Source organism: Anticarsia gemmatalis, chromosome 19, assembly GCF_050436995.1.
Source record: "Anticarsia gemmatalis isolate Benzon Research Colony breed Stoneville strain chromosome 19, ilAntGemm2 primary, whole genome shotgun sequence".
Classification (NCBI taxonomy): domain Eukaryota; kingdom Metazoa; phylum Arthropoda; class Insecta; order Lepidoptera; family Erebidae; genus Anticarsia; species Anticarsia gemmatalis.
The window spans coordinates 4,541,936-4,569,035 of record NC_134763.1 but is presented as its reverse complement, the minus strand read 5'-3'; the positions used below and the strand labels follow the sequence as shown (position 1 = coordinate 4,569,035).

Sequence of the window (27,100 nt, the reverse complement as noted above, 5' to 3'; positions counted from 1 at the left end):
TTGTTTTATGTGTCTTTGTGTTTAAGCACAGGCACGCGTTCGGCAGACTTATTTGATGCACGTGTAAAACACTTTCTTTTTCCTTCACCGAGTTCAGGATTTTGATGAGTTCTTAGGGCCTATTTATCTCTACAATACTTAGTTCTAACGACAAAATGTCGATTTAAACATCATTAAGGTGGCACTGTCTCATGTCTGGAATATTTATCCGTATTCTCAAACCGTCATTACTTCAGACTGAATACCTAAGTACTTATAATTAGTTTAAAGTTATAAACACACTGTGATTTTTATATACCTAGTTATACCTATAAAATAAGTATATAAAGCGATCTTAACTCATGGGACATTATTATTTAGCATTAAGGGGGTGCCGTCGAATTCAACTCGTGGAAATTTCTTACCATCTGACATAAATTACAAGATAGATAGCTCCTCGGAACGTGCAGTGTCATACATACAGTATTTTATAACTAAGATAGGTATTAGCTGTGATAAATGTTTAAGGCTATCACGGCACCATCTGCATAACTCATAAAATATTGAATCTGACGCGATACCGAAACCGGGCACGCGACCATCCTGTCCTATATATTAGCAAGCACGATCATGGCTAGCTTATTGTGCACTGCTGACACTGAGGAGCCAGTCCTCGACACTGAACGCTGTGTCTTGCGCGTGCACATCAAAGTATCGCCGTTGTCCGAGTAGTAGTATAGTCATATTACAGGCAGACAGACGCAACAATGCTCTCTCTCAGTGCAGTCGTGTGTTTCGCTGTGTTTGCGGTTGCCATCGCCACCGATGTGAAGCAATGTTCAGGTGAGACTTGCTCTTTACATAAGACTCAACGGCCCGTTAGAACACGACCTGCTTTCGTCTCGTTTTACGTTCGTAGAAAACATTCTATTATAGTTGGTGTTTGCTAATATGTGCAGTATTGCGATGCTGCGTATGGAGACATAAGGTCAGTTAAATTCAATAAGAACAGGTTTAATGAAAACTTTCATAACAATTTGCTAACTGTGTGTGCGTATACGTTAACATCGTTTAACAAACAAATATAAATCACTGAAGCGCTCAGACAATGAAGTAATATTTCAAAATGATGTCACATCTTCAACATATCTATTAGTTTACAAAAGTTGGTTTTTAAAGAAAAATAATAACATTGTTGTTATTTTAACTTAAATTCAAGACTAATTTATGTTCACTTAATTACCTAATTGTCAGAAATGACCGAAGTATTTACTCGCTGTTGTCGATGTCATACAAATTGCATAAAAAGCATATTTCAACCTTCGTTAAAAAACAACTTATTAAGTTGTGAGCACATTTAATATTTAGTATTAAAATCAAAAGTATTTTTAAGCCTCGTATCCACTAGGCAACATTTGACGCGCGACATGTTGCTCAACATGTTTCGCAACTTGTTGAATGTTGACGCGGAACATTTGTTTAACAACGTTGTCTGTCCACACATTCTTCAGTCGTCGACAACATGTCGCCAGAGGAACTTGTGTTGATTTCAGCGGCAGTGGTTATAATTTTATCGAAATCAAAAAGAAGATTGTTGTGCGTCACGTCTCCACTCGACAACAATTGATGCTCAACTAACGATGCACTTTAAACAAACAACAAGCCGCGCGTCACGTTGCGCGGTAGCTGGCAACGTCGCGCGCTGTTGTGCAGCGTTGCCGTACATGTTGAGATTCACGTGTCGCGCGCCAAATGTTGCCTAGTGGATACGAGGCTTTATGCATTTAATACCAATTGCTTAGTGAAGAATGTAGTTAGAAAAAGCGCGTATTTATTGTAGATTCTACCTATAAGTTAACGAGACCTCTGATAATGCAGTAGATGCAGCCAGCTACGTAATTACCGCATGCTACAGATAGTCATTAAAATGGAAACAATAGGAGTTGCTGGTATTGAAGTAGGTACAAAGTTTGATGTGATTAGAGAACTCGTTATACGCGAGTTTACACGTCAGGATCGAGCATACAATCTAATATTAGTTTGACCTCTGACCTTTCTTTGTTGATGGATGGTCGCTGCACTTGACTGATGTTCCGTGTTTTTGTTTACAACAGATAAATTTGTGTGTTTGTGTGTTGTGTATAAATATTGATTCGATAACAATGCTCCGGTTGCTTTGCTTCAGATTCGGCATTAGTAAATTAATTCAATTAAATTTCGATTCTTTGCTAATTTCCACTCGCCTAATCTACAAAATTACAATTATGAAACTTGCAGGTAGATGTAATATTCAATAATGTTCTTTCATTTTATGTGCTTATCTCAGAAGTGGTTTTATTTATTTAAGTGCTTTTACTTATTGGTAAATTCAAGAACGGTTTAAAAAAAAATCACGGCCATGCAGATTTACTCTAACGATGGTCTCCTTCATTGTTATCCGGTATTCCTGCCGCTGTACTGTCATTAGATGCTTTGGAGGCCCGAAGAATTACTCTAATAATTCAGGTATTATGCGCAGATAATAAAAGCGTTAAAAAAGCTACATTATCATAAGTCATGGTCAAGGCAAACAAGCTCAGTTGCCGACACTTGCAATGTTTTAGCATTACATTAAATAGGTAGGTACTTGCAAAAAATAATGAGTTGTAAGGTTCAAATAGTGCTAACACGGAAATAGCTCGTGACACACATTGAACAGCAAATAACGTCATATTTTTATCATACAAATCATTGGAGTTCTGAGTACACAAGCGACACTGCATACAAATACGCCACAACCGTCAACCACTATGCCTACCTGTGCTACAACAGATAAATATTACATGAACACATATAATTTGTTAATGTCATTCAATCAAATTCAAATCATTGTACCCACATGTTATTAAACTATCTTACACCAGCTATATTTATTTTGTTAAAAAGAATAACGTTGTCCTTTCCGGACGGGCAGGAAATATCGTCGATACGATAGTATATTATAAATCGTGCTAGCCGGTGCAACATTTTATCCAAATTAACTCTACCGAATTCTCGGAAATCAGAACATACATAAAGCCTCACATAACTTTGTGAGCCAGGTTATAGAACTTCATGGATTTCCAAAATTTAGGAGCTAAATGATTGGAGTGATGGTCCTTTCCCTAAATCTATATATTCTTTTATTACTTTAATGCATCGCAGCTAAATTCAGAAAATTTTAGACCCAAAATCATCTTTTGCATTTAGGTAAGTAGGTACAATACATGATTATTTATCTACTCCTATTTTTTTGACTGACCCTGAAGTATTAGTTAACTGTGAGCTGCTTTTTACTAATATCTTCATCAGAATTAGGTACCTACCAAAGTATTTGTTTGTCCTTTTCAAGTCAAGATTGTTTGCTACATCATTCACAATTACATATTTAATTACATGGACGTTTTTATATCCAGCATCAAAGACTTATAATTTTTATTGTATTTGTATCGCAACCTTAGCTGCTTCTTTGACAATAATTAACTACCTGCCTATTACAAACAATCAGATGAGTTTCACAATCGTGGTCATATCACGATAATGAGAGATGGATTCGAAATAACTTAAGTATGATGATACCTACTAATATTCTGGTAGACCCACATAATTATGTACATTCCTTCCCGATGACTGTTGTACTCCGTGCTACAATAGGCTGAGTGTCACTACAATTTCTAATAGTAAACAACGATGTTATTACATTAGGAGATTGACTAGACCTATTAAAAGATTCTACTCTACTAGACCACTGCTACTACGACACGTAATGATATCTACGCAGAGTAATAAAATGTCTCTGAAAATTAGTCGCTAATACAGACAGTGGTGATCAACATAGACAAATCATTAGATACCGACGCCGATGATCGACACAAAAAATACTTATATGTAAATCCGTAGCAGCGTTTCTAGACGTTCCGAAACGTTCCGTATCCAAATTGCAATGCCTTGCACGACCTAGGATACACCCTCCCCTCTGTCCTAGTTTGCTAGGATAAATGCGAAGGATTAAGGAGTGAGGACTCGGGCAATATATTTCTTTTTCTAGTAAGGTTCTCCCTCTATCGAAGCAACAATCCCTTTTTTTCTCCTCAAAAAATTGTAAACCCGCGATTTTACAGAAAAAGTATCTATCACTGCTTTGCAATAGGCACAAGGGTGTCAAACCCTAAAAAACATCAAAGTCGTTTAATACCTATTTAAATATGTAACAATCGAAACGACTATGTGTAGCAAAGTACTTACTCAATGAGGAGTGACTATAAATCATCTCATTACAATATTCACAACTTCCCGGTAGTTAAGAATATACCCAAGTTGTTTTGTTATCAAATTAATGTAGGTGCTGAGTATGTTGTTAAAGACGCATGCGCGCTTCCCGAATGATGTGGCTGTATCGATACCTACTTAAAATATTTTAAATTCATATCATTATTCGTACCTGCTATTATTCTGTTCACGACGTCCAGAACTCGCTGTTCTGCATACGCAGACTGTATTTAAGTGTGCATTTAGTGCTTTGTTAGATGTGCGAGTTAGGTATAGCAAATATCTACGAGTACATTCATGATGTGACTTTTATATCTGCACTTGAATTTAGTTTTATAAGGAAAATAATTTATAATTGAGTTGTATAACTTTTAAATAAGAACCTTGAACTTCAGCTTGAACCCTGTTAAGTTTTTCTTATTTGTTACTTACACGTACATAACCTACCTCTTTGCTTATTATTACCTTACGATGTTTTTTGGTTTGTAAAAAAACACATACAGGTTCAAAAAGTTTTTTTAACATTGAAAGAAAATTTTCCATTGCCAGTAACTGTGCTCGTAACTTAATTATGCGAAAAAAAAACTTGAACCTTTAGCAATTACGAATCTAACCATCTATTGAGTTATTTTTAACGTCTGCCAATTTTTTATGGATTTAATATTGTTAATCAAGTTAGCTATAGTTTCATAGTAAAAAATCAAATCAGTCTTCCGTGCGATTTTATACAAAAAACGTCCTTCATGAATTTAATTCTAAAGGAAGGGTAAAAAAAATAACAAAAACTACTTAAATATCGTGGAAAATAATTGCGCACGTTGCGCGTTTAATTAAATTTATAACCATATGCTTTATAATGTTTGTCCGCTCGAGACGAGACTAGTTCTTAATTTGTATCAGATAGTTATTAACATCATAAGCTTCCCACGTTAACGTTAAAGGAGATCGGCAGATTTCGTACAGCTTAAAGTTTGTGTTGTTTCGTTACAGAATTTGTACCACTTATTAAGGAGACTAAGTGACTTATTTTTATTTTGGAGTATTATTTTTAGAAGTCCGGATTAATTAGAAAGTATTTGTTTATTTAAATAATAATTTTTGGTCTATGGCTTATATTTGTTGACAACTAAAGAAAAAGAAAATCTCATGAGACGTCACTGTTAGTCTGACGTCTACACATCCGCTAATTTGCTGTTGTCTTGGATTGTGGTTTTGACAGCATCTGAGCAATTTAGCAAACTATCGAGGCTTCAAAAAATAGACATAACTTTTACCTCCCAACTTTTAAAAATATAAGAATTTTAAAATAAGCTTGTCTATCATATTAGCTACCAATTAAAACAAAAAGTAAACCTAAACATGACATTTTATAAGCTGTACGAATTCTTCATACAAACCTGCCGTTCACCTTTCCATAAAATTGGTAACATTAAAAAACTGCTTAAGTATTTATTTCACTGCTTATTCTAGGAAATGAGTAGGTACTCAGACATTTTGCATTAGTTACTTTAATCCAACCAACTAGCGTAATACTTAGTAGGTATCTAGGTTCATTCTGTAAAACAAGTAGAGCGTAAAGCTACACACTATACCTACAGTGTAAATAAAATCACAATTGTCCACTATAGAGTGGCGTAGTGGTTAGTGTGTCCACAACGCCTCTACTGCAGCATATGGAGGTCATGAGTTCGATTTTTCATAAAACGAATATTTGTGTAAGCATATACCTTACCGTTAAATACGATAAGTACTTCGTTAATTTTAAACGCAAAAGATTTGTTCATATTTGTCTACACATAGTATATGAAGTACACATATTGATCTTGATACAATGTTGCAACATCTGCGACAACCTAAACATTTACCTCGACTGCACGAATGAAAAACAAAGTGTATGTATATACACGAGCTTACAGTGTACCTATTTAGGTTCCTATGCACATGATATGTACCTACAGTCCTATTACTATACATGTGACTAAGTAACTACAAGCACCTACGCAAAACCTCCAACCAACGTTGTCCGTTACTCTGTTGCCACTACAAACCTTCCGGAATGAAAAACGATTTGCAGCGGCAAAAAGATCGTAAACAGTAGGGTCAATCCAGTGCATGTTCACCGCAGGTTAAGCTATTGGTAATTATTATTTATAATTAGTACTTACTAATGATCGTTATTTAAAAATAAATAGTTAGTTGAATGTGAGACGAATGTTTATAAATATCACTCGGTATCACTGTAAACGGTCCAACACGAAATCTTATTTAATAAGGTCTATTTAAAACCGCAAATATTATGCTAGTAACCTATTTCATTTCCTACTAATAATGATGCAATTCCTTGAGAACAGGTTTACTATTATAAACCGGAATCCATGCAGAGCAAACTGCATACGAAGGTACTACAAATAAATGACTTCAACAAATACTATTTTCAGAATCAAGTTGGTTACCAATATGCCCTCGATACTCCCGATAATCGTACCATTATGTTAATCTAAAGAGCTTCGGGCTTTTTTCGGGGTTAGTTTTGATTTCGGATTCTTAGCACTGTACATTAGATACAAAGTTTTACACGTAGTAAACACACAAACTTATAATAGTCTATTATTTATTACAGGCAAAAACTTCCCTGATTTGGCGAATAACGTCCAGCTGTCGCCATGCAAGCGGCCGCCTTGTCGCCTCAAGAAGGGCACCGACCAGAAAATCACAATCTGGTTCACACCAGGTAAAATCAACGTTTAGGTACTCATTATTTTTGAAGTATGAATCATACAAAGCACAAGATGCTGAAACATTTCATTTATGAATTGTTGATTATTTTTGTCCGTATTAATTCAACAGACCTTCTGGTGTATTAATTTACCAGCATACTGCGATAATTGCACTCTCGTGGTAATACCTAATTAGTACTTAGGTATACTTAACGTCTTGGGTTTTATCCCTTCAAGAAACAAACCACACTTTCCAAAAATGCCAAATCCAAGAAAACGTAACTATGTTGATAGTTACTGAGTATCTAGTGTGTGGTGTACCTACTTAGGTAGGTACAGATTAAATGTATTTTGTAGCTAAGTATCGCAGTATGTAGCTTAGTCTGATGACCTGTTTTAATTTTTACCAATTTTAGTTATGTGACCAAGTTTTGGGGATTTCCCCACGGCCGCGCTGACAAAAACATTTCCTATTTGTGCGGACCATTATCTCGCCAATAAACTTAGTTAAGTGTAGTTAAGTAAGATCATACATACATTAAAGTAATTGCTTGATAAACTTGATCTCGACAAAACAGGTTTAGAGCACAAAGATCAGTCTGTTCGTAGAAGCAAAAAATCTTGTTTGCTCCGTGGGTAAGCTTGACCAGATTATAATTGTGATATGAACGATAACCACTTACAGAATTCAACGGAAAATTGTAGAAGGTTATGTTATTATACCTACAATGGCACTGTAGCTGCTGTGAAAAATAGGAAAAGATAAACGTCGTTTACCTTGTCGAGTACCTACGTAAATAGGTACTTCATTGTAGGAAATAATACGAGAAACATATAAATAGTACATATTAACACGTTAACTGCCACGTCAGGCACCGGTACCTGACGCACCTAGTATCTGTTAGGGCCATGTCAGACACGGGGGACTGACGCAGATGCATATATTTCAAATCAACCCAAGGAGCCGTCTGGCACGTTTATCGCATTTTTCTTTACGGTAATTGACTGACAAGGCCCCAGAGAAACTATGTGCAGCTTGGCCCACCATTTTCATGATTGGAACGAAAATTAAATAGGAAAAATAAAATACGACACTATGAAATTTTGCAAATGCTTTTTATTTGGCGAAATAATAACATTATTATCGGCGTTACCGCTGAGAGAATTAGAAATAAAATAAAATAAATAGTATTAGAAGAAAAACAAAATTTTAAATTTTTTTATGTTCTTCATTGAAACATTTTAGACAATAATGTGGTTCATTGGGACAATTTGGACAATAGGTATTTACTTGCTTCGTTTTCCTTCTCGCATGATTTCTATCCACTGTTTCTACATTAATCTTATAACACCTCGAGCAATATTTACGAGATTTTTTTACATTTGATTTTTTTTTATTTTTTTTTTACTTTGAGTCAAATTTTGCTTTTCCAGTTCGTCAATAACTTGTAGATCAAGTAACGATAGTTCAAAATCATCCATATTATCAATAATCGACATTATTAGTAATAGTAATCGTCACATAAATAACTTTATCTGAGAGCAATAAATTTACGCGCCTACTTCGACAACTATTTAGCAACGACTAAAAAAATGCATTTACTGCATGCTAGAGACCCCCGACAGGTTGCAACGTGCAAGGAGCGAACTATTTAGGTACTTACAGTCAACCGATCGCAGCCCGCAGTGAACGAAAAGTTTTCCCGCGCAAATGCAAAATACGCGCGGCCGCAATATTATTACTTGTTTCATGACAATGCCTGACAAAATGCCTGACATGGCGCAATAGGTATATTTTATACCGTTTGGGCTTTGTCAGTCACATATGCCTGACAAATTTATTTTTACCTAAATCTTACATAAATAATCATGGAAATTAATACGACATGATCAATTATCGTAATTTATGTCAATATGTTACATTTCAGAAAAATAAAAAAATGACGTCATAAAATTTTGTATTTTTTTATCTTGGCAGTTAACGTGTTAAGGGCAGAGCATTAATTAAAATTGCCATCACATTACAGTGAAAACCATGAAAAACAGTATGCTGTTTTCTATATAACAGAATAAATGCCTGTAAAACCATCACCAATCGATGAAAACTATATGTTTCGATTCGAACATATTTATACCAGCTTCCAAGTCAATGTCTTTAAAAAGACATGCCATACTGATAGAATGTATTAACAAAATATTATAATTAAGTATTACTTTTATGTCAGCATCGGATTACGCCATTATTGTAAAGTCACTCTTACTACTTTCTATACGGACATGTAAACCATTGTTCATCAGTGAACGTATAAAATATAAATATTAACAAGAACTATGTTATGGTTACAGATAAAGATACGCAGTCTGTTGATAACAGCGTATTCGCAGAAGTGTTGGGTGTTCCGCTGCCGTTCGTGGGAGTTGACGGCGTATCAATCTGCGATAAGATCTGGACAGAAGACGATCAGAAGGCGTCCTGTCCTCTCAAGTCAGGAACTAAGTACCAGTACAGAGATTCCTTCCCTATACTTGCCTTCTACCCGTCTGTTGAAGTGAAGGTAAAGTGGGCTTTAAAATCAGGCAGTGATGAATTTGTCTGCTTCGAAGTTCCGGCTAGAATTGTGTAATTTTTAACTAATCGTATAAATCCAACAACCGCCTGATAACACGTGTAGGTAGTAGTACTATTACGTTGCTCTAAGGTCAAAAGCTTTACAAACAAAACGAATGGGCGTCACAGAATGAATAGAGAGCGATACCTACCTACCTGAAGCAAAATTAATTAAGTTTTAGTGTTACAACTTGTTACTACTAGGTGTAAGTTTCTGTGTGAGTTGTTAAGACGTAACGCAAAAAATGTCAAGAGCGTTAACGGAAGACTAAGTTTAGCAATTAAATTATACCTACATTTTTAACTAGTGTTTTCTTTCACATCTCCGCGCTCTCCACTGTTTAATCGCAGACTCTGTACCTGTTAATAAACTAAGTAGGTATATAGACAGAGCGGACTGTACCTACTAATATTGTTATACTGCTTGAGGATATGATGAGGAGATCTATGTTGTCCAAGTACGTGGTACTTTAGTAGATAGATATAACGGACCACACAGCATTATTTATGTAAATCAAGCTTACCAATAAATTGTATCTGACGTGTAATCAAACTGTAACATCAACAAAAATGAATAGAAATCTTTACATAAGTTAGAATTAAACGCAGTAACTAAAAAGCTACTTTCCACTATGCACTTTGGTGAGTTTTATTTGAACTCTTTATGAAATGCCAACAAACACATTTACAATACAGAAATGTTGATATAATGGTCGCCTCACTAACCCCCGAACCTCGTGAGGCGGGTTCCAATTATCAATCCCATCAAGAATTATAAGTGTGATCAGCACAATTAGTGCCCGTTCCGAAATAGTGTACGTAATAAAGAAACATATTTTATTTATTTTATTGTATTATAAAAATATTTTTAATAGAAGTATTCTATAGAAGACTTAACTTACAAAAGAGATTTCTTCTTTGCACTTTTCGATGTTATAACGGCAGGTACTTCAAAACATATCACTTTGTCGTTACCATCATTGAGACTCCAATGCACGCGCAACTGTATGGCGGGGTAGACGGACAGCACGGGGAACACGTTGGTGTACACGTACTCCTGACCGGCGGCCAGCGGGCACGACGCAGCCTCGCCCGTATCCGCGTGCGTGATGTGATCGCACGCACTCGTACCACTCACTCCGATAAATGGAAGTGGGATACCAGAGATCTCCGCGCTTACATCGTTTACAAGAGTCTTCACTTCTTGTTCTGAAAACGTACATAACGAATTACTATAATAACGTAAAACCAGTGCGTATATGTTACTGTAAAAGCCCGAACTGTGGTAAATCCTAAGATTTTCCGGTAAAACCTAAGATTTACCAACTCTCAATGGTAAAAGTCCGAACAAGCCAGAGTTTAAAAACTATGTTACGATATATAAAAAAATCTTTCTTCATAACTATGTTTATAACTATTTCATGGTATAACTATATACTGTGACATACTTATAAAAGAGGAGTTTTGGGCAAAGCGACATGGGTATTGGGTAGGTTAGGTTAGAAGGCTAAGGTGGGAGCGAGCGAAGCGAAGCTCCCACCTTAGCCTTCGTGGTTATTTTTTTTTAACCACCCAGAAGGAGGAGCCCCGCGAAGCGGGGCTCCGGCGACATCTCGACATCATCAAGTGAATATAGGTAAAAGTTCGAAATAAAAGAATTGTTCGGACTTTTACCATTGCGAGTTGGTAAATCTTAGGTTATACCGGAAAATCTTAGGATTTACCACCGTTCGGACTTTTACAGTAACATATATACTCCAACCTTTGACCCCGTTTATCATGAGTATGATAGATATGCATGAGAGTAATCTCTCTCACTTCATTCACCCCCGCATCGTGAGTACATTTAGCGGTAGTTTATCTTAATAATTAATTATTTATTGTAACATCTATTACCTAACTTTAGTTAACATATTAGTTGGTTCGACATAATTCGAAACCAGTTTGTCGGTGGCCGAAATCGAAAGTAATTTACATATCAAGTTTTCCTTGTCTCAGTTATTTTTAAGATTTGTTGACACAAAGCAATAATCACAGTGATAACAAATAATAACAACGTTTCCAACTTGACTGTCGACAGTTGCTAACAAACACCGTGTCTTAACTATAAGTAGAATGTTTATCTGACAGGCTACAGCTAAACTTACCAGATTTTTCGGAATGGCGTATGCTAACAAGATTTTAAGCAGATATAAAGAATGATATTGAAAACTTGCACGATTTGACTAGAGAGGGTTCGGTACAAGACAATTTATCATTTTAGTGTGTTATTCCACTAGCCTGACTCTGAATTATAAAAATAAATAAATAATTTATAACTTTAGACAGTGTACACTGAGTAATCATTATTAGGTCAAAACGAAAATTTGCTGTTTCAACAAAAAACAACAAATTAATTTAAATTCAAGGACAAAAAATCGCGTCTGCAATACACATGAGGTCGTTGTCGTTGTAGTCGTTTCTCAAAGTCTAATATTAGTTGAAACATTAACCATTATTAAACGCAGGGCCATTTATCTTGAGACTTGCAATATTTCCAACGTGATAGACATATCTAAAACTTCATGTAGGTACCCGTGTCGATTCAATCTCACCTCTATACTCTCTTCTATCATTTCCTTCAACTTATCGATTAATTTTATAAATAGGCACTTACTTGTTTTAAATTTGAATACAACGGTAACATTCGAATTTTTCGGCAGTTTACAGCGTGTTTTACCGCACGGTTTCACTTGAATCCTTTCTGGCAGATTTTCAAACGATTCACCTGTAACACAAGAATCGATAGTAAGTACTTTCACGATATTGACTAATGGATAAGTAGGTAAGTAGGCAAGTGCCTAGATACACTTATCTACGTCCAAAACTTTCATCTTATAGAAAGAGATTTTTTTTAAAGCTTTTTTTAATTTCCGCAATTCTGATATTTCTTAATAGACAACGTTGCAGTGTTTCCAAAAATCCATAGATTAAGCATAAAAACGAAAATAAGACTTTATTTTCCTATCAATGTTTTATTATTTATAAGATATTAATTTAAAATTAATCCACAGTTTTTCTTAGGTTTAAGGAATTTATCATATCTCAACATAGTACGTAGTACATACCTCGGCATTGTTCAACTGGTGTTATAGAATCTGTCCATGCTGTTGCCACAACTACTGCTATAATACCAATAAATAACCACGACTTCAAAAATGAATTCATTGTAAGTAAGTACAGACGAATACGTCCGATCACAACACCAGCCTACTAAACAACTAAAAGGCTCTAATAATCTGTAAATCTCACACACGTTTGTAGCAAATTAACATCGACTGATATGTTCACAAGGCCACCTACGGAGACATTTTGACCGTACAGATGTGACCGCCTTTATATATAAACTCTATAATCTAATCAACACTCAATATTTATGCAAATACTTAGGAAAAACATAACAATACGTGCGAACGTTTTCAGTAAACAGTTTAAAAAACTGCCTTAATAATTATCCTTTTAATTAAAACTAATCGTAACCAGACCTAACTTTAACAAAAAATGCAAAAAAGTGAATTAATCATCACATGAATATACTTCCCGAAATAATCAACTGCACAACATAATATAAATATTTTCATTTTTAATTAGATTTTATTTTTTTATGTTCTTGACATCCTGCTTAAAATATCAACGATATTATTGTACCTACTGATTACCTGATGTTGGTTTAAAATGGTAAGTTCTTTCATCATGTTATTTACCTGACCTCTTTGACCGTCATGTAGTCTAACTTCTGTATCATGTATAATCACTCGCGTGCGCAAAACACGCTAAGTCTATGATATAAAATCACCAATGCGATGTCTCAAAATATAATTTGGTCGTCATGCCCGTCATCACATCTTTGCAAGTCATTTTGAAACGGACAGCCCAGAGGGGTAGTTTTATTAAATCCAAACTACAGGAATAAATGTATTTTTTGCAAGGAAATCAGCATAATATGTATACGTATATTAGATCAATATTTTAATTCCTGGTCAGTAATCAATTTTTCTGTTACTACATTATGATTTATTATTAAGTTAGTTTTATATTTTAGTACGCTCATTAGTCGCGTTAACGTTGCGGAAAGGACAAACTAACAACACAGATGAAGATATAAAAAGTAGTTATATTTTATAATAATTATACATTGCTTTAACTTAATTACTTGAGGCAGATATAATACTTTACATTTTTATTTTTGTCTTTTACGCATAATGTTTATATTATTTTTTACTACCTAGGTATATATTTGAGAGTAAGATATTTGTAAACATCATATAATTTACAAATTAGTGTTACATAGGTGGCATCAAGTGTTATCAAGAGTAGATTCAAATTGTGAACGGCTTGGGCCATTGACCACATAGTATTATAAAAAAAAACCTTACCATTCACTTACTTCTATTGCTTTGTATATGTCAATATTTTATATCAAATGCAACATAAGATACAAAATCATCAAAATGTTACATATCACATGTATTATATAAGCCTTAGTGCCAGTGAAAGACGTATTCCAAACACAGATTACAGATTTATTCCTTATTACACAGGTAAAATTTAATTATGAAGTTGCATTTCTGTAGTCAAAATAACTCATATTATGGCTATTCATATAACATCTATACCAATAACCTGGTAAGATGTCTACTACTGCTCATGGCTGTAGTATTGCACCTTGAAATATAAACATTAAAGAGATTCAAAATAAATATTACAGGTAAGTACCATTAGATATAACATACCTATTCAGGCCTTATTACGTTTACTTAAACAAATTATTACGATTTAATAACAGGATACAAAATAAATAATAAACATAATTAATTACTAATATCTTGTGACTATTAAGGCAAGTAGCAGCATTACAAATTAAATAATACTATAATATTGTTTATCTAATAAGCAATACAGCGTCAATAGATATTTATTAAAATTTTGCTATTATGTCATAAATCATGTATGCCGGAGTCATCAGACCTTCGGCCAATGATATTATTATATTAGAGCGATACGTCCGACCTTTGCATAAGTCAATTCAATAATCACATAATAAAGTTTTCGTCAATGTCATAGTGAAGAGGTCAACGTATCAATAACATGTTACTTCAAGGCGACATAATTATATAACTATTCAGTTTTCACTGTAATAATAATAATATAAACAATTTGACCCATTAATGTACCACTGCCGGGCAAGGGTCTCCTCCCGTAATGAAGGAGGAATTAGGCCTTGAGTCCACCTGGACAAGTGCGGGTTGGGGACTTATTTTTTTCTCTTGTTTTCATTGTATTGTGATATAAATTTAATAGCCCTATGACCTTCAAATTGCATGTTTAAACTTAACAATATTGAAAAAGACGCTATTTAATATTATTTCCTGCATTGATGTATTCACAACATGTTAATATCTCATATTACAAAATATATAACAAAAATATATTAATTATGATCAACATACAAATCATTTGAGGTAATTATACCACAGTTATTTCCATAAATTAACTCCTAAATCAAATCATTATACACTAACTACTGCTAAGGAGAGTTCTACCTACATAATAGTTTAACCTCCTTTTAATCTTCTCTTTTTTCCAATTGAGAATTCACTTTTTTTCTTTGTATAAATATGTTAACATTTATATCTACGAGTGAGAACTGCTATGCAATAGAATGGTTAGTGTATTGCAGCGTTTGTAATAAGTATAAAAGCATGGTATTCGAGTTCAATTAACCAAAGCTAAGCTTAGCATTGTATAAAAATAAGTTTTATATTAATTTGTTCGACGAACATTTCTTTTTCAGAATACTTACTTACGTATCTTAACAGATTTGTGACATTAGTAACTACCTAACTTAATAACTAAACATAAGTAATAAGTGCCTAAATAATACATAAAAGAGATTCAATGGTAAATCCGAGAAGTTAATTATTTAAAATAATTACAAAATATAACAAAATGTTAAAATGGTTGCATTGTGGCTCATAAATTATAGCATTAAAAAATAAAATGCTTCTAATAATACATAACATTAAGAAACAAAACCCTGAAACATGGACTTATAGTTTACTATAGCTTAACTTATATATAAATAAAAAAGTTAGTGAGGGTGTGACCATGCTATCTGTCTGGAACCGGATATAAATTACTAAATGTTTTTACAGGAATGTTAAAGAAGGCATCTCGTAAATTGCCACAGTTAGATGCGGGCGCTTCTTCGAAGTACTTGTTCATATTTTGAAGTAATGTCTTTGAAGGATTCGTGCCAACAACATACTCGTCGATTGCTTTGTAGATTGCCTGAAACATAAAATTCACTTGTTACAAGGATTCAATGAGTTATCCCACGATTTCATCTAAGGACATGTAAACAGCATGGAGGTCGTTAAACTTCATGAAAGTCACTATGGAATATGGATGTAGTAAAAATAACCAGTACATAGCTGTTTTGGATGGAAACATCATATTAGACAGGGTCACAAAGCACAACACTCTGTCTGTCTATGAGTTACTGATGGGGAGTTGGCGTCATCAAAACTTAGCGATGCAAATTATACACTGATGTTTTTAAAACTTAGATGCTTTAACAGAAAAATGTTTTAATTGATTTGCATTACAAATATAGTGGACAATGTTTTCATAATGAACTTTACATTGCAATGTTTGCATCTCTACACAATCTGGAGTGTACACCACAATCAGCGTCTATGGTTAGTGATAGTAGTATTTATTGTTATACACACATACTAAACAATAATGCAAATATTGTTTAAGATTACTAAGAAAGGTTATGCATATTACCTGGAAAGCCGGCTGCTTGTCGTTATGGAAAGCTTTGCGACTGCCGTGCAGTAGGAAGATGCCGCGCTCGGTGGCGTCGGAGCACGCGTCGCCGTACATGCACTGGTCCGACCGGTAGTTGTAGCGGCACGACAACACCAGCACTGCGCGCTCGTGATAGTGGAATATTATGTTGATTATATCCTGGAATGATAAAACTTCATTATACAAATAGTTTCTACATAAATTAAGTCAATAATGAACTTCGCCAGTTACACCAGACGATCTATCTTGGATCGGCGATCCCGTGATCCAGGATTGTGGATTATGGATTGCGTGCAGCCCTTCTATACCAACCGCGATTTACCCGAATGCAGACCGCGCGAGCCGCGTGCGATTGGCGGCCCTTGGATCATTTGGTGTTGTATCCAACTATTTGTAATTATAATATGTATACAAAAGATGTCTACCTTCACTGTTTCGAATAATACAAATTAGGTACCTGATCACCCCAAGGAATATATAGTTTCCACTTCAACATAATAGGAGTAACATAGTCCACCCAGCCAAATGTTCTCATTCTTGTTAGATTCATCAGCATTACACCAGAATTCAGACCTAATAAAATAAAAAAACACTGTTAATACAGTCTCTTATTTAATGTTGTTGTTTTATAGTTGTTTTATAATCAAAGGAAGCCGATTTAATACAAACCTTATAAAGGATTTTTGATCCAGAATGTAATTTTATTAAAAATGATTTACAACTCACCATATTTCCCATAAAATGGATGTTTAGCAAATCTTGGATACCATGATACATTAGGATTGTCATCCTCCAATGACATGGCTGATATGTGAGAAGTATTAAATTGTGAGAAAAATTGCCATAATTCCTGCACAGGGCCTAAGAATAATGTGTCAGTGTCTACATATATCATTGCATCTATGTGGGGTAACAGCTTCTGAAAATGTAAAATAAAATCTTTCATATTTGAGCCTGTACACATTATTACATGGATTAGATTAAAACTAGATACACTGAACTGTTTCATTCTGTTTAGTTACTGCTTTTCTTTAAATTTACAATTAGTACCAAATCATGTCTGATTTATTATCTATAAGTGTAAACACACACATTAGTTAGTAAATACTAATTTCAGGAGCTACTAGTTTGGATTGAAATATTCATTTAATGCTTCATAGGATGTGAATGTGCATTACTGAGATTACTGAGAAAGATAGATTGTATATCATCACTCTGTGACCAATAGGTTAGCAAACATGTTGTGAAAACAGGAATACTAAGTGGCTTAAGTAGCAGGAGACATCTAGCTGTCTCCTACTCCTCTTTCCATTTGCTGAATAACACAATAACAAGAATACAAACATTCAATCAGGGATATCATCTAAATATAATCAAGTTTACTTACAGGAATAAATAATCTTTGCGCAGCACATTTGCTAAACAAATTCATCCAATCATCTGCATGTTCCTCAGGAAAGCTTACTTTGTGTAATTCAAAATCCAATTGGTTATTGGTTAAATGCCTCCATTTAGTCATAGTATCGTTAAATTGTGGCCTTAGGCTGTCGTCAGCAAATATTACGAAATGTAGAGGAGCTCGAGTAAACAGTAACACAGACTTAACTACGTTGAGCGACTCGTTAAACCTAGAGTCGCATACTACAAAAGATAGGACTATTTTCTGCGTATCCTTAGCTTCTATACGACTTAATACTCTGTAAAAGTATGAAATATATTAGGATTTTGTATTTTATGTATACTATTCTTTTATTAATTGCCACAAACTTACTTTGATGTTTTCGGCAGCCTTTTATTGACATCGTTTGTATTGTAACTAACTCTTGAATATAAGTACAAAAGGGTTATAGTACTTAAAAATAGTAAAATCGACACTTTAATGCATATCTTTCTCATTTTGCTCAACTAAGAGCATTTGTTTTGATTAAATAAAACAGTTGCTAAATATTTTTATTGACTTAATTGAATGGAGCAATGACAGTTGTTTTGTTATGACAAATGACAAGTAGAGAATGATGCTGAAGTCACGACAGATGAGATATTTAATCAAATAAATAAATAACTTAACTCATTACCTGCGAAGATAATTGATATTATTAATTCATTTCATAATAACAGGTATAAAATAAATTATTTTGTAGATGTATTGAAACAAAAGACAACTGTGGACATTCGAAATTTCGAACTGTTACGGAACAATAAATCGGCGAACTCCGTATATTAGTCCCATGTAGACACTGCACGAACTAACGAACCGGTCCCTGCTTAAAAGTGATAAGTAGGTAGGTATCCTACATTAAATGTATTCCTTAGCGTGAATTATAAGAACGATTTTTTTAAGATTTGATTTGGTCAGTGAGCATATTGAACTCGAATACATGCAAATTAGTTTTTATAATACTTACTAATATAGGTACTTCTACACACTAGAGTAGACCATAAACGCTCTTGGACCTCACTATAGCTTTTGTGATAAGACAGCCGAGTGTGATTGCAATGTCAAATGTCAATTCATTATTGTCAATAACAAACTCGTTGTATTTAGAGGCAGTTGCAGCCACTTCTCGATAACACTAAAATTTGCTATAACCCTTGACAGATACTGCTATGAGTACCGTAAAGCAAGAAGACCCCTTAAAAGAAAAAATAATAAATATAGCTAAGAAAAATCCAAAAGGTATTTCACATAAGGACATCACAGCGGCTATGCCGGAAGTCTCACCAGCTGATCTCGTTGTTGCTATTAATGAACTGTTACAACAAGAGTGTTTCGATCTATTTAATCAAAATGGGGCTCTAATTTACAGGTACCTATTGAATTAATTTGTTTATTGTAGTTTATACTGTGATATGTATGAGATAGTAATAGAGGAGGTTTCTAGTATTTAACATATCTTCACACAGGGATAGGGATACATTGGCCACATGTCAACACATTATAAACACATCTAAGAACATCTGATAATTTATATTTTTTATTGTGGACTAATCATTAGTAATACACCTCATATATAACCAAGTTTATTCATGTTTCTTGGAACATTTATAACATTCAGGTTAAAAACACAGACCAGTAAGCAGGCTGTGAAAGGTGCAGATAATGAAGAAAAAGTGGTATTTAACTTAATAGAGGAGGCTGGAAACAAAGGAATATGGATTCGTGACATCAGGATACGTTCTAATTTAGCTAACACACAACTAACTAAAGTATTAAAGAGTCTCGAAAGCAAGAAACTTATAAAAGCTGTAAAATGTGTTAATGTAAGTATAAGACTTGGTTAAGTATGACACTGTTTTTCCTATTTCTTTCATTTAATGGCTAACCTACCGTGTTTAAAAGCCATGATCAATGTTCAATAATTGTAAAATGTTATACTGTTCATTGTATGAATAAAAATACATGTCACAAAAGTTAACAGTTAACAATATATTAGGTTTTACCTTGGAAGCAAGTTGTTTCTTTTAATTTATAAACTTTTTATTTGCAGGCATCCAAGAAAAAGGTTTATATGCTGTACAACTTAGAGCCAGACCGCTCTATATCTGGAGGAGCTTGGTACCAAGATCAAGATTTTGAATCAGAATTCGTAGATATACTTAATGTTCAATGCCTCAGATTTTTAAATCAGAGATCAGATAAAATGAAAAATAATCCAAGAGGTCCAATTGTAGGCAGAACACAGTCTTATGCTACGGCAGCTGAAGTTCAGAAATATATCACCGACTTAGGAATAAGTAAAGTAAGTTAACTCAATTTAGTTAAATTTTGTTTTATTATCTACATAATTCTAGAAGCTAATACAATTTTTATACATAATAAGACTATAACAAGTATGCATTTTTATTAGTATCTACTATACACATTCCCAACAGGATATTGCTAGAAGCAAATGCATCAATTTATCTTAAGAGTAATGGTAGCAACATTAATGAACCAATATAGCTACAAGTTTTACAAATTTAACAAACTGTCATTGTTTCAGGTACAGCTAGATGTAGAAGATGTAATAACAATACTAAATACTTTAGTATATGATGGCAAAGCAGAGAGTAGTGTCTACCCAGATGGCAGCAAAGTATACAGATCTATAGATCCACTTTTACCTGCGCCAGGGCTTGTCCAAGTGCCTTGTGGAGTCTGCCCTCTTATACATAAGTGCTCCACCACAGGACTTATTACACCACAAGACTGCACTTACATGTCTGAGTGGCTTGAATAATAAAACATACAAATAATACTCATTTGTTTACTTATTTTTGAACACCTACATTTTTTTAACAGTTGAAATATTTAAAGTACTTATTCGCTAAATAAATATGTGTATAAAACAATATAAATACAATTTTGGTATAAAGACATCAAATGAAAATTATTCGACACAGCTGGCTACAGATCAAAAGTCACTAATGCCTTTGAATACCATCATAACAAACTGATTAAACAACTGTGCTGTGTAACAATTTTCTGAGGTACAAACTCAGAGATTGTCTAATCATCTAAAATTCACATTTAGTTCATAAACAAATGAAACATGAAATGCAACAAAACAAAAATAAAATAGCAAAGAAAAAGTTAACAACTTGTCTTCACTGTGTGATTCAGCAAAGTTTAAAAGTTATCAAAAATAAAAAAGAAGTTAACAAAGTCTATTAAAGAAATACATTTCACTTCTACAAATAAAAAACAATATGTACAGATATCACAGATTTCAAAATAAGCTTCTGAAATTATTTTCAATATTATACAAAGCTGATGACAAAACTGCTGGTTGTCTTATGTTAGACTGTGTTTTATCCTCAAGTTCTTTCTTTTCCTTAACTACATTCACATTTTCATTATTAGGAAACAGAGAACTAAATGCATCCATCTGTATATAATTGAGAGATTGGAGAATTAAGCCATTATTAGGATAAGGTGTTGTAGCAACAATAACATGGTTATAATTTCTATCATAGCTCATTTTTTGTGGTTTTGCTGGTTCAGTTACTGGTGGTGCAGGAGGTTCTTTCATTGGTAAGGATGGTTCCTTTATAATAGGTGGAGGAACTGTAGGTTTTTTTCCACCTAAAAATAGTTAAACATAATTAATACCAGAAAAAAGATTACATCGATAAATATAATAATGGTAAAGTATATAAGAACATACTTATGGAATAAATAATCCGTTCCATTTCCTTCAGTTGTGTCTGCTGTTGTTGAACAGTAAAGTAGAGGTCAGTTATAGTTGAAAGTATGTGTTTCATTTCCTCTTCTCTTTTAGTCTCTTTAGCAACTTCTTTTTTCGCCTGCCTGAAATTATTATTTGTCAAATAGATTCAATTAAGTTAAAGATTACATGTGAAATAATAAATACTTACCTGTTATATTCAACTAGCAGTATGCCTGCACCAATAGTAAAAATTAATGTTTCACCAAGTAAATTCGCTCCAAGTTCTATTGCCATTTCCTGACTGAGTACTGGAATATTTACTGGTTTTCCTAAATTCAGAATCCACATTTTTGCCTTCACTTCACACCAGTTGTAAACTAGAAAAATAAACTTATTTAATCATCCCTGTATTTAGAATAATAAGTATGGATTAAATTATTAATGGATATATTTATGTACGGTTATGAATTAACGTCTAGATTTAAATTGTATCATGGTACTTACACTGAGCTGGAGGCATACAAACATAGGTCCTAAAAAATGGATTATTTTTGGCTCGTTCTTTACAAGCATTTGCGATCGGTTTACTTATTTGTTTAATTAACAATGCTCCTAATTTAGCAATAGGAAACGCACCCACGACCATTGTTTAGAGAAAAATAACGCCGTAAGCGTTCTGTTATAAGGAAATAATATTATATTTTGATCTTATTGGTAAAGTCTGCAAGGTTATAACATCATCGGTAAAACTATGTGGAGTTTATAGAGCTTGAGTATTACAACACTCAGTATAAAAACAGCGTAAACTGGGTTCGGTCGATCAAACGAGAAAAGGAAAGTATTCTAAGGTAAATAAATTTAACACAATATTATAAATACTACAAGAATAGAAATAATGTCTTTTGATTTCGTAAATATAATATTATAAAAACTTTCATTTTACCCCTTGATGTAGGGAAAATTTATTGTCTTTGACGACTTGACGTAATATGTTTTGACAGTTCGTGATCACAATATTTCCATAGAGTACAATGCTGCGTATTTATAGGCTCAATGAAGATCGGAAAAAAGAGTAGAGATACCTGATTCACATCCATTAGCCAGCCAAGTTCAAATATTAATGTTATGGGATCCCGATGGCTCTAAAAAGTTTTAAAATGAATAAAATACCTGTGTACCTTATTTAACTATTAAATAATGTGAAGTACTCTATGGAATTAATACTAAATATTATGTAGAGAAGAGTACCACATTGTTAATTTATTAGGTTGCCCAAACGGAACTGGCACCAAATACAAAAACGCTCATAGATTTTTTATGCATTACCCTCATAATCTAAGAAGCATTAGTGTATTCACTAACAGCATTAACACTTAACTCTTATGAGGCATACACCCACACAGAAGTAGCGTCGTAATGACTAACTAAAGTAGGTACTCACAAACCAAAAGCCGTTATACATAGACATTAAGGCCATTCAGTTTTAGTATTAAACACAATCTGGTAAGGTAAATACACTAAATACTGAATGAAGTGGGATCTGGCTACTGGCAATGTCTAATGGTTTTGTCTGTGTCTTATGTCCATCGTATCCTAGCATATTATCATTACAAACTACAACGTAAAAAGGTAACAATTACAATACTAGGGATAGCTTTAAAATGAAACTGCAATTATGTGGGAGGAAAACAGTCTGATAAAATTTTATTTATTAACTGACATCTTAAATATGAATTGATTTGATTTTTTAACAAGAGAGTAATAGTTAGATATCCATTTTGTACTGAGTTATACTTGATTTACTAGGAAAACTTGTTCTCAATATAAACATGCTGTTTACTTCAGCTGTAGATTCTAGAGTCTCTAAATAGCCAAACCAATATATAACCAAGCCAGGTCCAAATCTATTCCAGTAACATAGAAGTTGTTCTTTCAAATATCCAGAATGATTTTCTTCATCCCCAAAAAGAGCTTTGCTTTCAACCCAGTTTACAATAAAACCATCAACAGCAATAGGAACATCTAATTTAAAATCAGGTGTCTTGTCATATCCTCTTGAGCGCAGAACATTTTCATCAGAGAATGTGATATTCATGAGCCGTAGCTCCCTCTCCAACCTCAGCTCATATTCCAAACCAATTGATCTGTAATTTTAAAAATACTATCAGACTGATTTTTTTACATATTTAAATTTAAATTAAATTTTAATTAGATGTTAACTTACTGTTTTATAATATCAGCATAAGGCCCATACTGATTATCGTTCATAATACCCTGAAAAATGTGGTTTCATGTTAATAAAATTCTTTTATAAGGATTGTTTAAAAAAATTGTAGAGAAAATTTAATATCTACCAAAAATACTTGATATGCCAAATCTTTGTCTTCTATTAATGTAGTATCTTTAATATACTTCTTTGCTACTGTTGAATCAGAGTACACACTTTGCAGTAATGATCTTGCAAACAATGCTGGGCTAATACCTTGGCAATCGGAAAGTCTGAAAAAAAACATTACTTTATTACAACCAAGATCATTTTTTTTAAAAAGCAGTTTTGACTTTTTATATTGCAATCATTAAAAACAATTTAGATCACTTACTGTATTATAACATTTTCTGTACTCTTATCTCGCATAAGTCCTTCATAAAATTCATGGTATTTACTTGATATTAATGGAGATTTTCTATAGCTGTGTTTCATAGCTCTCTGTACTAGTAAAGAAATTATGCTGCCCAGAGTAGATGGAGAAATACTGAAACAGAAATACATAGGTGATTTGATTAAATTTTATCCAATTGGTACCTTATGTAGCAGGCTCTCTACTTGGCTTTATGATAGGTGAAAGCATTAATTATTGTGTTGCTTCGCATATTCAAGAAACAATGTCAATACAGTTTCTCTAAATGTAATATAATAGGGGCACTCCCAATTAGTATCATCCATTGACACCAACTTATTTATAAAAAGGATTATTAAACAAAAGATACGATACTATGATAGCGATACTTACTGCTTGTATTTCTTTTTCAGCTCGTTTTCTGATTTGCGGCTAAAGGAGGGAAGCTTATTGAAGTCCTCTACAATAGCATTGTAATCTTCAATCTTCATTATATTTTGAGGGCTTATTTCTGTCATTTTGTAAAACTTTTGGTGTTTCGATGATTGTTAAATCTATTTTATTTTAATTCAAACCGTAAATAAAATTAACACAAAGCATCAACACAACCTGTAAGTTGACACTACACAAAACAACTGACATTAGTGACAATAATGACAATATTTGACTGACAGTTGAACCACAGACAAAGTTGCCTAATCTAAAATTTACTATTTAGTAGAAATTATGTCTTTTCGTGAGTTGTAAGGATCGTACCTACTAAGTTGCGTTCTTTGGTCACTTGGTGTTTGTCTAGTCTTTTGGGAATAAAGCTACGCTTCTACTGCGTTGGTATCGGATCGCACGGTCCATTCGGACTCTACGGATCTGTCACTTAGTACTATTTTATTCTACCGAAATGTCGATTCAGTGGACGCAGTTAGACAAAAACCAATACAAAGCAACAAATTCTTATGGTCCGTACACTGCAATCACGACGCAGTGGACAGGCGTCGAGTAGTTTAGGCGTAATTTATGATATATGGCTGTATGTTTGCCTTTCCGATAGGTGCTAGTAGCTACCCTACTTACCTAAACAGTGAACCTTTTACTTCTGTCAGTAGGTAGGTCGATAGAGGTAGGTAGTCAATTTAATGCAGGTAGAGTAGGTAGTCAATACTGTCAATAGTAATCAATGTAATCATAGACTATCTGTCATTGTAATGTCATACTTATGTCAGTCGTCAGTCATTGTGTTGTGTTTCTTCATTCTGCTGTTTTTATTTTCCACTGCTGAAATTCCTCAAGCTTCACTTTAATACTATCGAGTTTAGTAACGCCGTACTTACTTCTGTGAAATTTAAAAAACCGAGAACTTTATCGAGAATGGAAAATGTATTTTGGAAAGACATTGAACGTATTGCTGACTAGTCACTTAGCACATAAGGATTAGACCTATTAGGTATGATATGTCGATATGATGAACGGTTCTAGTAGCATTGCTGTGCACAACTCTGAATTGAAAGCCTCTGAAAATGGTATCACACAAAATGCATCAGCTACGAAAATTGACAGACACAAAGCTGCAGGTTCTAATGCACGTGATAGTTCAGAGGAATTGCATGATCTCAAAGGTAAAGTGGAATCACGTCTGTTGTCTATGTGGAATAACGTGAAATTTGGATGGACTGTTAAGATGAAAACAAGTTTCTCTAAAGAATCACCTGTGTGGCTTCTTGGCCGTTGTTACCATCGTAAACTTAGCCCCACTGGATCACTAGAGTCCTCTACAGAAATCGGTACGGAAGCCACCGCTCATCAGCCTATTGAGCAGATTTATGGAGAGGGCATTGAGGGTTTCAAGTCCGACTTTATTAGCAAAATTTGGATGACTTACAGAAGGGAATTCCCTACTATGTCAGGATCATCATTTACTACAGACTGTGGCTGGGGCTGTATGTTGCGAAGTGGTCAGATGTTGCTTGCACAAGCTTTAGTGTGTCATTTTCTCGGACGCTCATGGAGATGGGCACCTGAAAAACCTATACAGAATGCTAGAGAATTTCAGGAAGATTGTTTACATCGCATGATAATCAAGTGGTTTGGTGACAAGTCATCAGTGAATAGTCCTTTATCTATTCATCAGATGGTTAGCCTGGGAGAGGCACTAGGAAAGAAGCCAGGAGACTGGTATGGCCCAGCTTCGGTAGCTCACTGCCTGAAAGCAGTTATGAATGCTGCTTCAAAGGAAAATTATGAATTTGATAATTTAGAAGTTTATGTTGCTCAAGATTCTACCATATATATCCAAGATGTATATACACTTTGTCGATTACCTAATGGTTCATGGAAATCACTTATCCTTTTAGTACCTGTTAAATTAGGGACTGATAAATTTAATCCAATCTATGGCCCCTGTCTTACATCATTGCTTACACTAGACTTTTGCATAGGAATTATTGGAGGGAGACCTAAACATTCATTATACTTTGTTGGGTACCAAGACGACAGATTGATACATTTAGATCCACATTATTGTCAAGAAATGGTGGATGTATGGCAGCCAAACTTTTCCATGCAATCCTTTCATTGTCGTTCACCTAGAAAAATGCCTCTTAGTAAAATGGATCCCTCATGTTGTATCGGCTTTTATTTGGCAACACAGCATGACTTTGAAACTTATATAAATATAATAACAACATTCCTAGTTCCACAAGGTGTCTCAACTAATTTTGAGTATCCTATTTTTAGCTTAAACAGTGGATCATGCGCTAATGTTATGAACTTTCCCAATATCAGGTATTCCATATATGAAACAGAGCAAAACTGGGTCACCCCGAATATACAAGATAGTGATACGGACATTGAGTCTGAGGAATTTGTACTGGTGTGATAAAACAAATGAAA

General features: G+C 34.0%; 7 protein-coding genes across 8 annotated transcripts; 3 read left to right on the top strand and 4 right to left on the bottom strand.

Annotated features, from left to right (window-relative positions):
* Positions 1-608: 608 nt before the first annotated feature.
* Positions 609-9,895, top strand: LOC142980838 (ecdysteroid-regulated 16 kDa protein-like). 2 transcript variants are annotated; one of them, XM_076126379.1, is made up of 3 exons: positions 609-822; positions 6,887-6,997; positions 9,330-9,895. In XM_076126379.1, the coding sequence occupies exons 1-3, from the start codon at positions 747-749 to the stop codon at positions 9,605-9,607; spliced, it is 465 nt and encodes a 154-aa protein (XP_075982494.1). In that variant the 5' UTR covers positions 609-746; the 3' UTR covers positions 9,608-9,895. The 2 variants fall into 2 exon arrangements, with proteins under 2 accessions (XP_075982494.1, XP_075982493.1); XM_076126378.1 differs by lacking the exon at positions 609-822 and adding an exon at positions 2,296-2,484.
* Positions 9,896-10,411: 516 nt separating this feature from the next.
* On the bottom strand, positions 10,412-12,962 carry LOC142980837 (NPC intracellular cholesterol transporter 2-like). The gene is made up of 3 exons (XM_076126377.1): positions 12,699-12,962; positions 12,248-12,358; positions 10,412-10,800 (listed from the first exon to the last, which is right to left on the bottom strand). Exons 1-3 carry the CDS (start codon positions 12,796-12,798, stop codon positions 10,490-10,492), a joined length of 522 nt encoding a protein of 173 aa, XP_075982492.1. The 5' UTR covers positions 12,799-12,962; the 3' UTR covers positions 10,412-10,489.
* Positions 12,963-13,726: 764 nt separating this feature from the next.
* On the bottom strand, positions 13,727-18,436 carry shams (glucoside xylosyltransferase 1 shams). Its single transcript, XM_076126376.1, has 6 exons — positions 18,218-18,436; positions 17,834-18,143; positions 17,173-17,365; positions 16,904-17,019; positions 16,423-16,605; positions 13,727-15,921 (listed from the first exon to the last, which is right to left on the bottom strand). The coding sequence occupies exons 1-6, from the start codon at positions 18,340-18,342 to the stop codon at positions 15,742-15,744; spliced, it is 1,107 nt and encodes a 368-aa protein (XP_075982491.1). The 5' UTR covers positions 18,343-18,436; the 3' UTR covers positions 13,727-15,741.
* A 475-nt stretch (positions 18,437-18,911) lies between these two features.
* Polr3F (RNA polymerase III subunit F) lies at positions 18,912-20,684 on the top strand. The gene is made up of 4 exons (XM_076126784.1): positions 18,912-19,253; positions 19,503-19,707; positions 19,935-20,186; positions 20,430-20,684. Exons 1-4 carry the CDS (start codon positions 19,054-19,056, stop codon positions 20,664-20,666), a joined length of 894 nt encoding a protein of 297 aa, XP_075982899.1. The 5' UTR covers positions 18,912-19,053; the 3' UTR covers positions 20,667-20,684.
* On the bottom strand, positions 20,680-22,574 carry LOC142981100 (optic atrophy 3 protein homolog). Its single transcript, XM_076126785.1, has 4 exons — positions 22,101-22,574; positions 21,805-21,973; positions 21,594-21,736; positions 20,680-21,511 (listed from the first exon to the last, which is right to left on the bottom strand). The coding sequence occupies exons 1-4, from the start codon at positions 22,240-22,242 to the stop codon at positions 21,156-21,158; spliced, it is 810 nt and encodes a 269-aa protein (XP_075982900.1). The 5' UTR covers positions 22,243-22,574; the 3' UTR covers positions 20,680-21,155.
* Positions 22,575-23,275: 701 nt separating this feature from the next.
* On the bottom strand, positions 23,276-24,864 carry LOC142980909 (CDAN1-interacting nuclease 1). The gene is made up of 5 exons (XM_076126505.1): positions 24,608-24,864; positions 24,197-24,349; positions 23,951-24,095; positions 23,821-23,870; positions 23,276-23,740 (listed from the first exon to the last, which is right to left on the bottom strand). Exons 1-5 carry the CDS (start codon positions 24,730-24,732, stop codon positions 23,362-23,364), a joined length of 852 nt encoding a protein of 283 aa, XP_075982620.1. The 5' UTR covers positions 24,733-24,864; the 3' UTR covers positions 23,276-23,361.
* Positions 24,865-25,417: 553 nt separating this feature from the next.
* Atg4b (Autophagy-related 4b) lies at positions 25,418-27,086 on the top strand. The gene has a single exon (XM_076126503.1). The coding sequence runs from the start codon at positions 25,671-25,673 to the stop codon at positions 27,084-27,086; it is 1,416 nt and encodes a 471-aa protein (XP_075982618.1). The 5' UTR covers positions 25,418-25,670.
* The last annotated feature ends 14 nt before the right edge of the window (positions 27,087-27,100 follow it).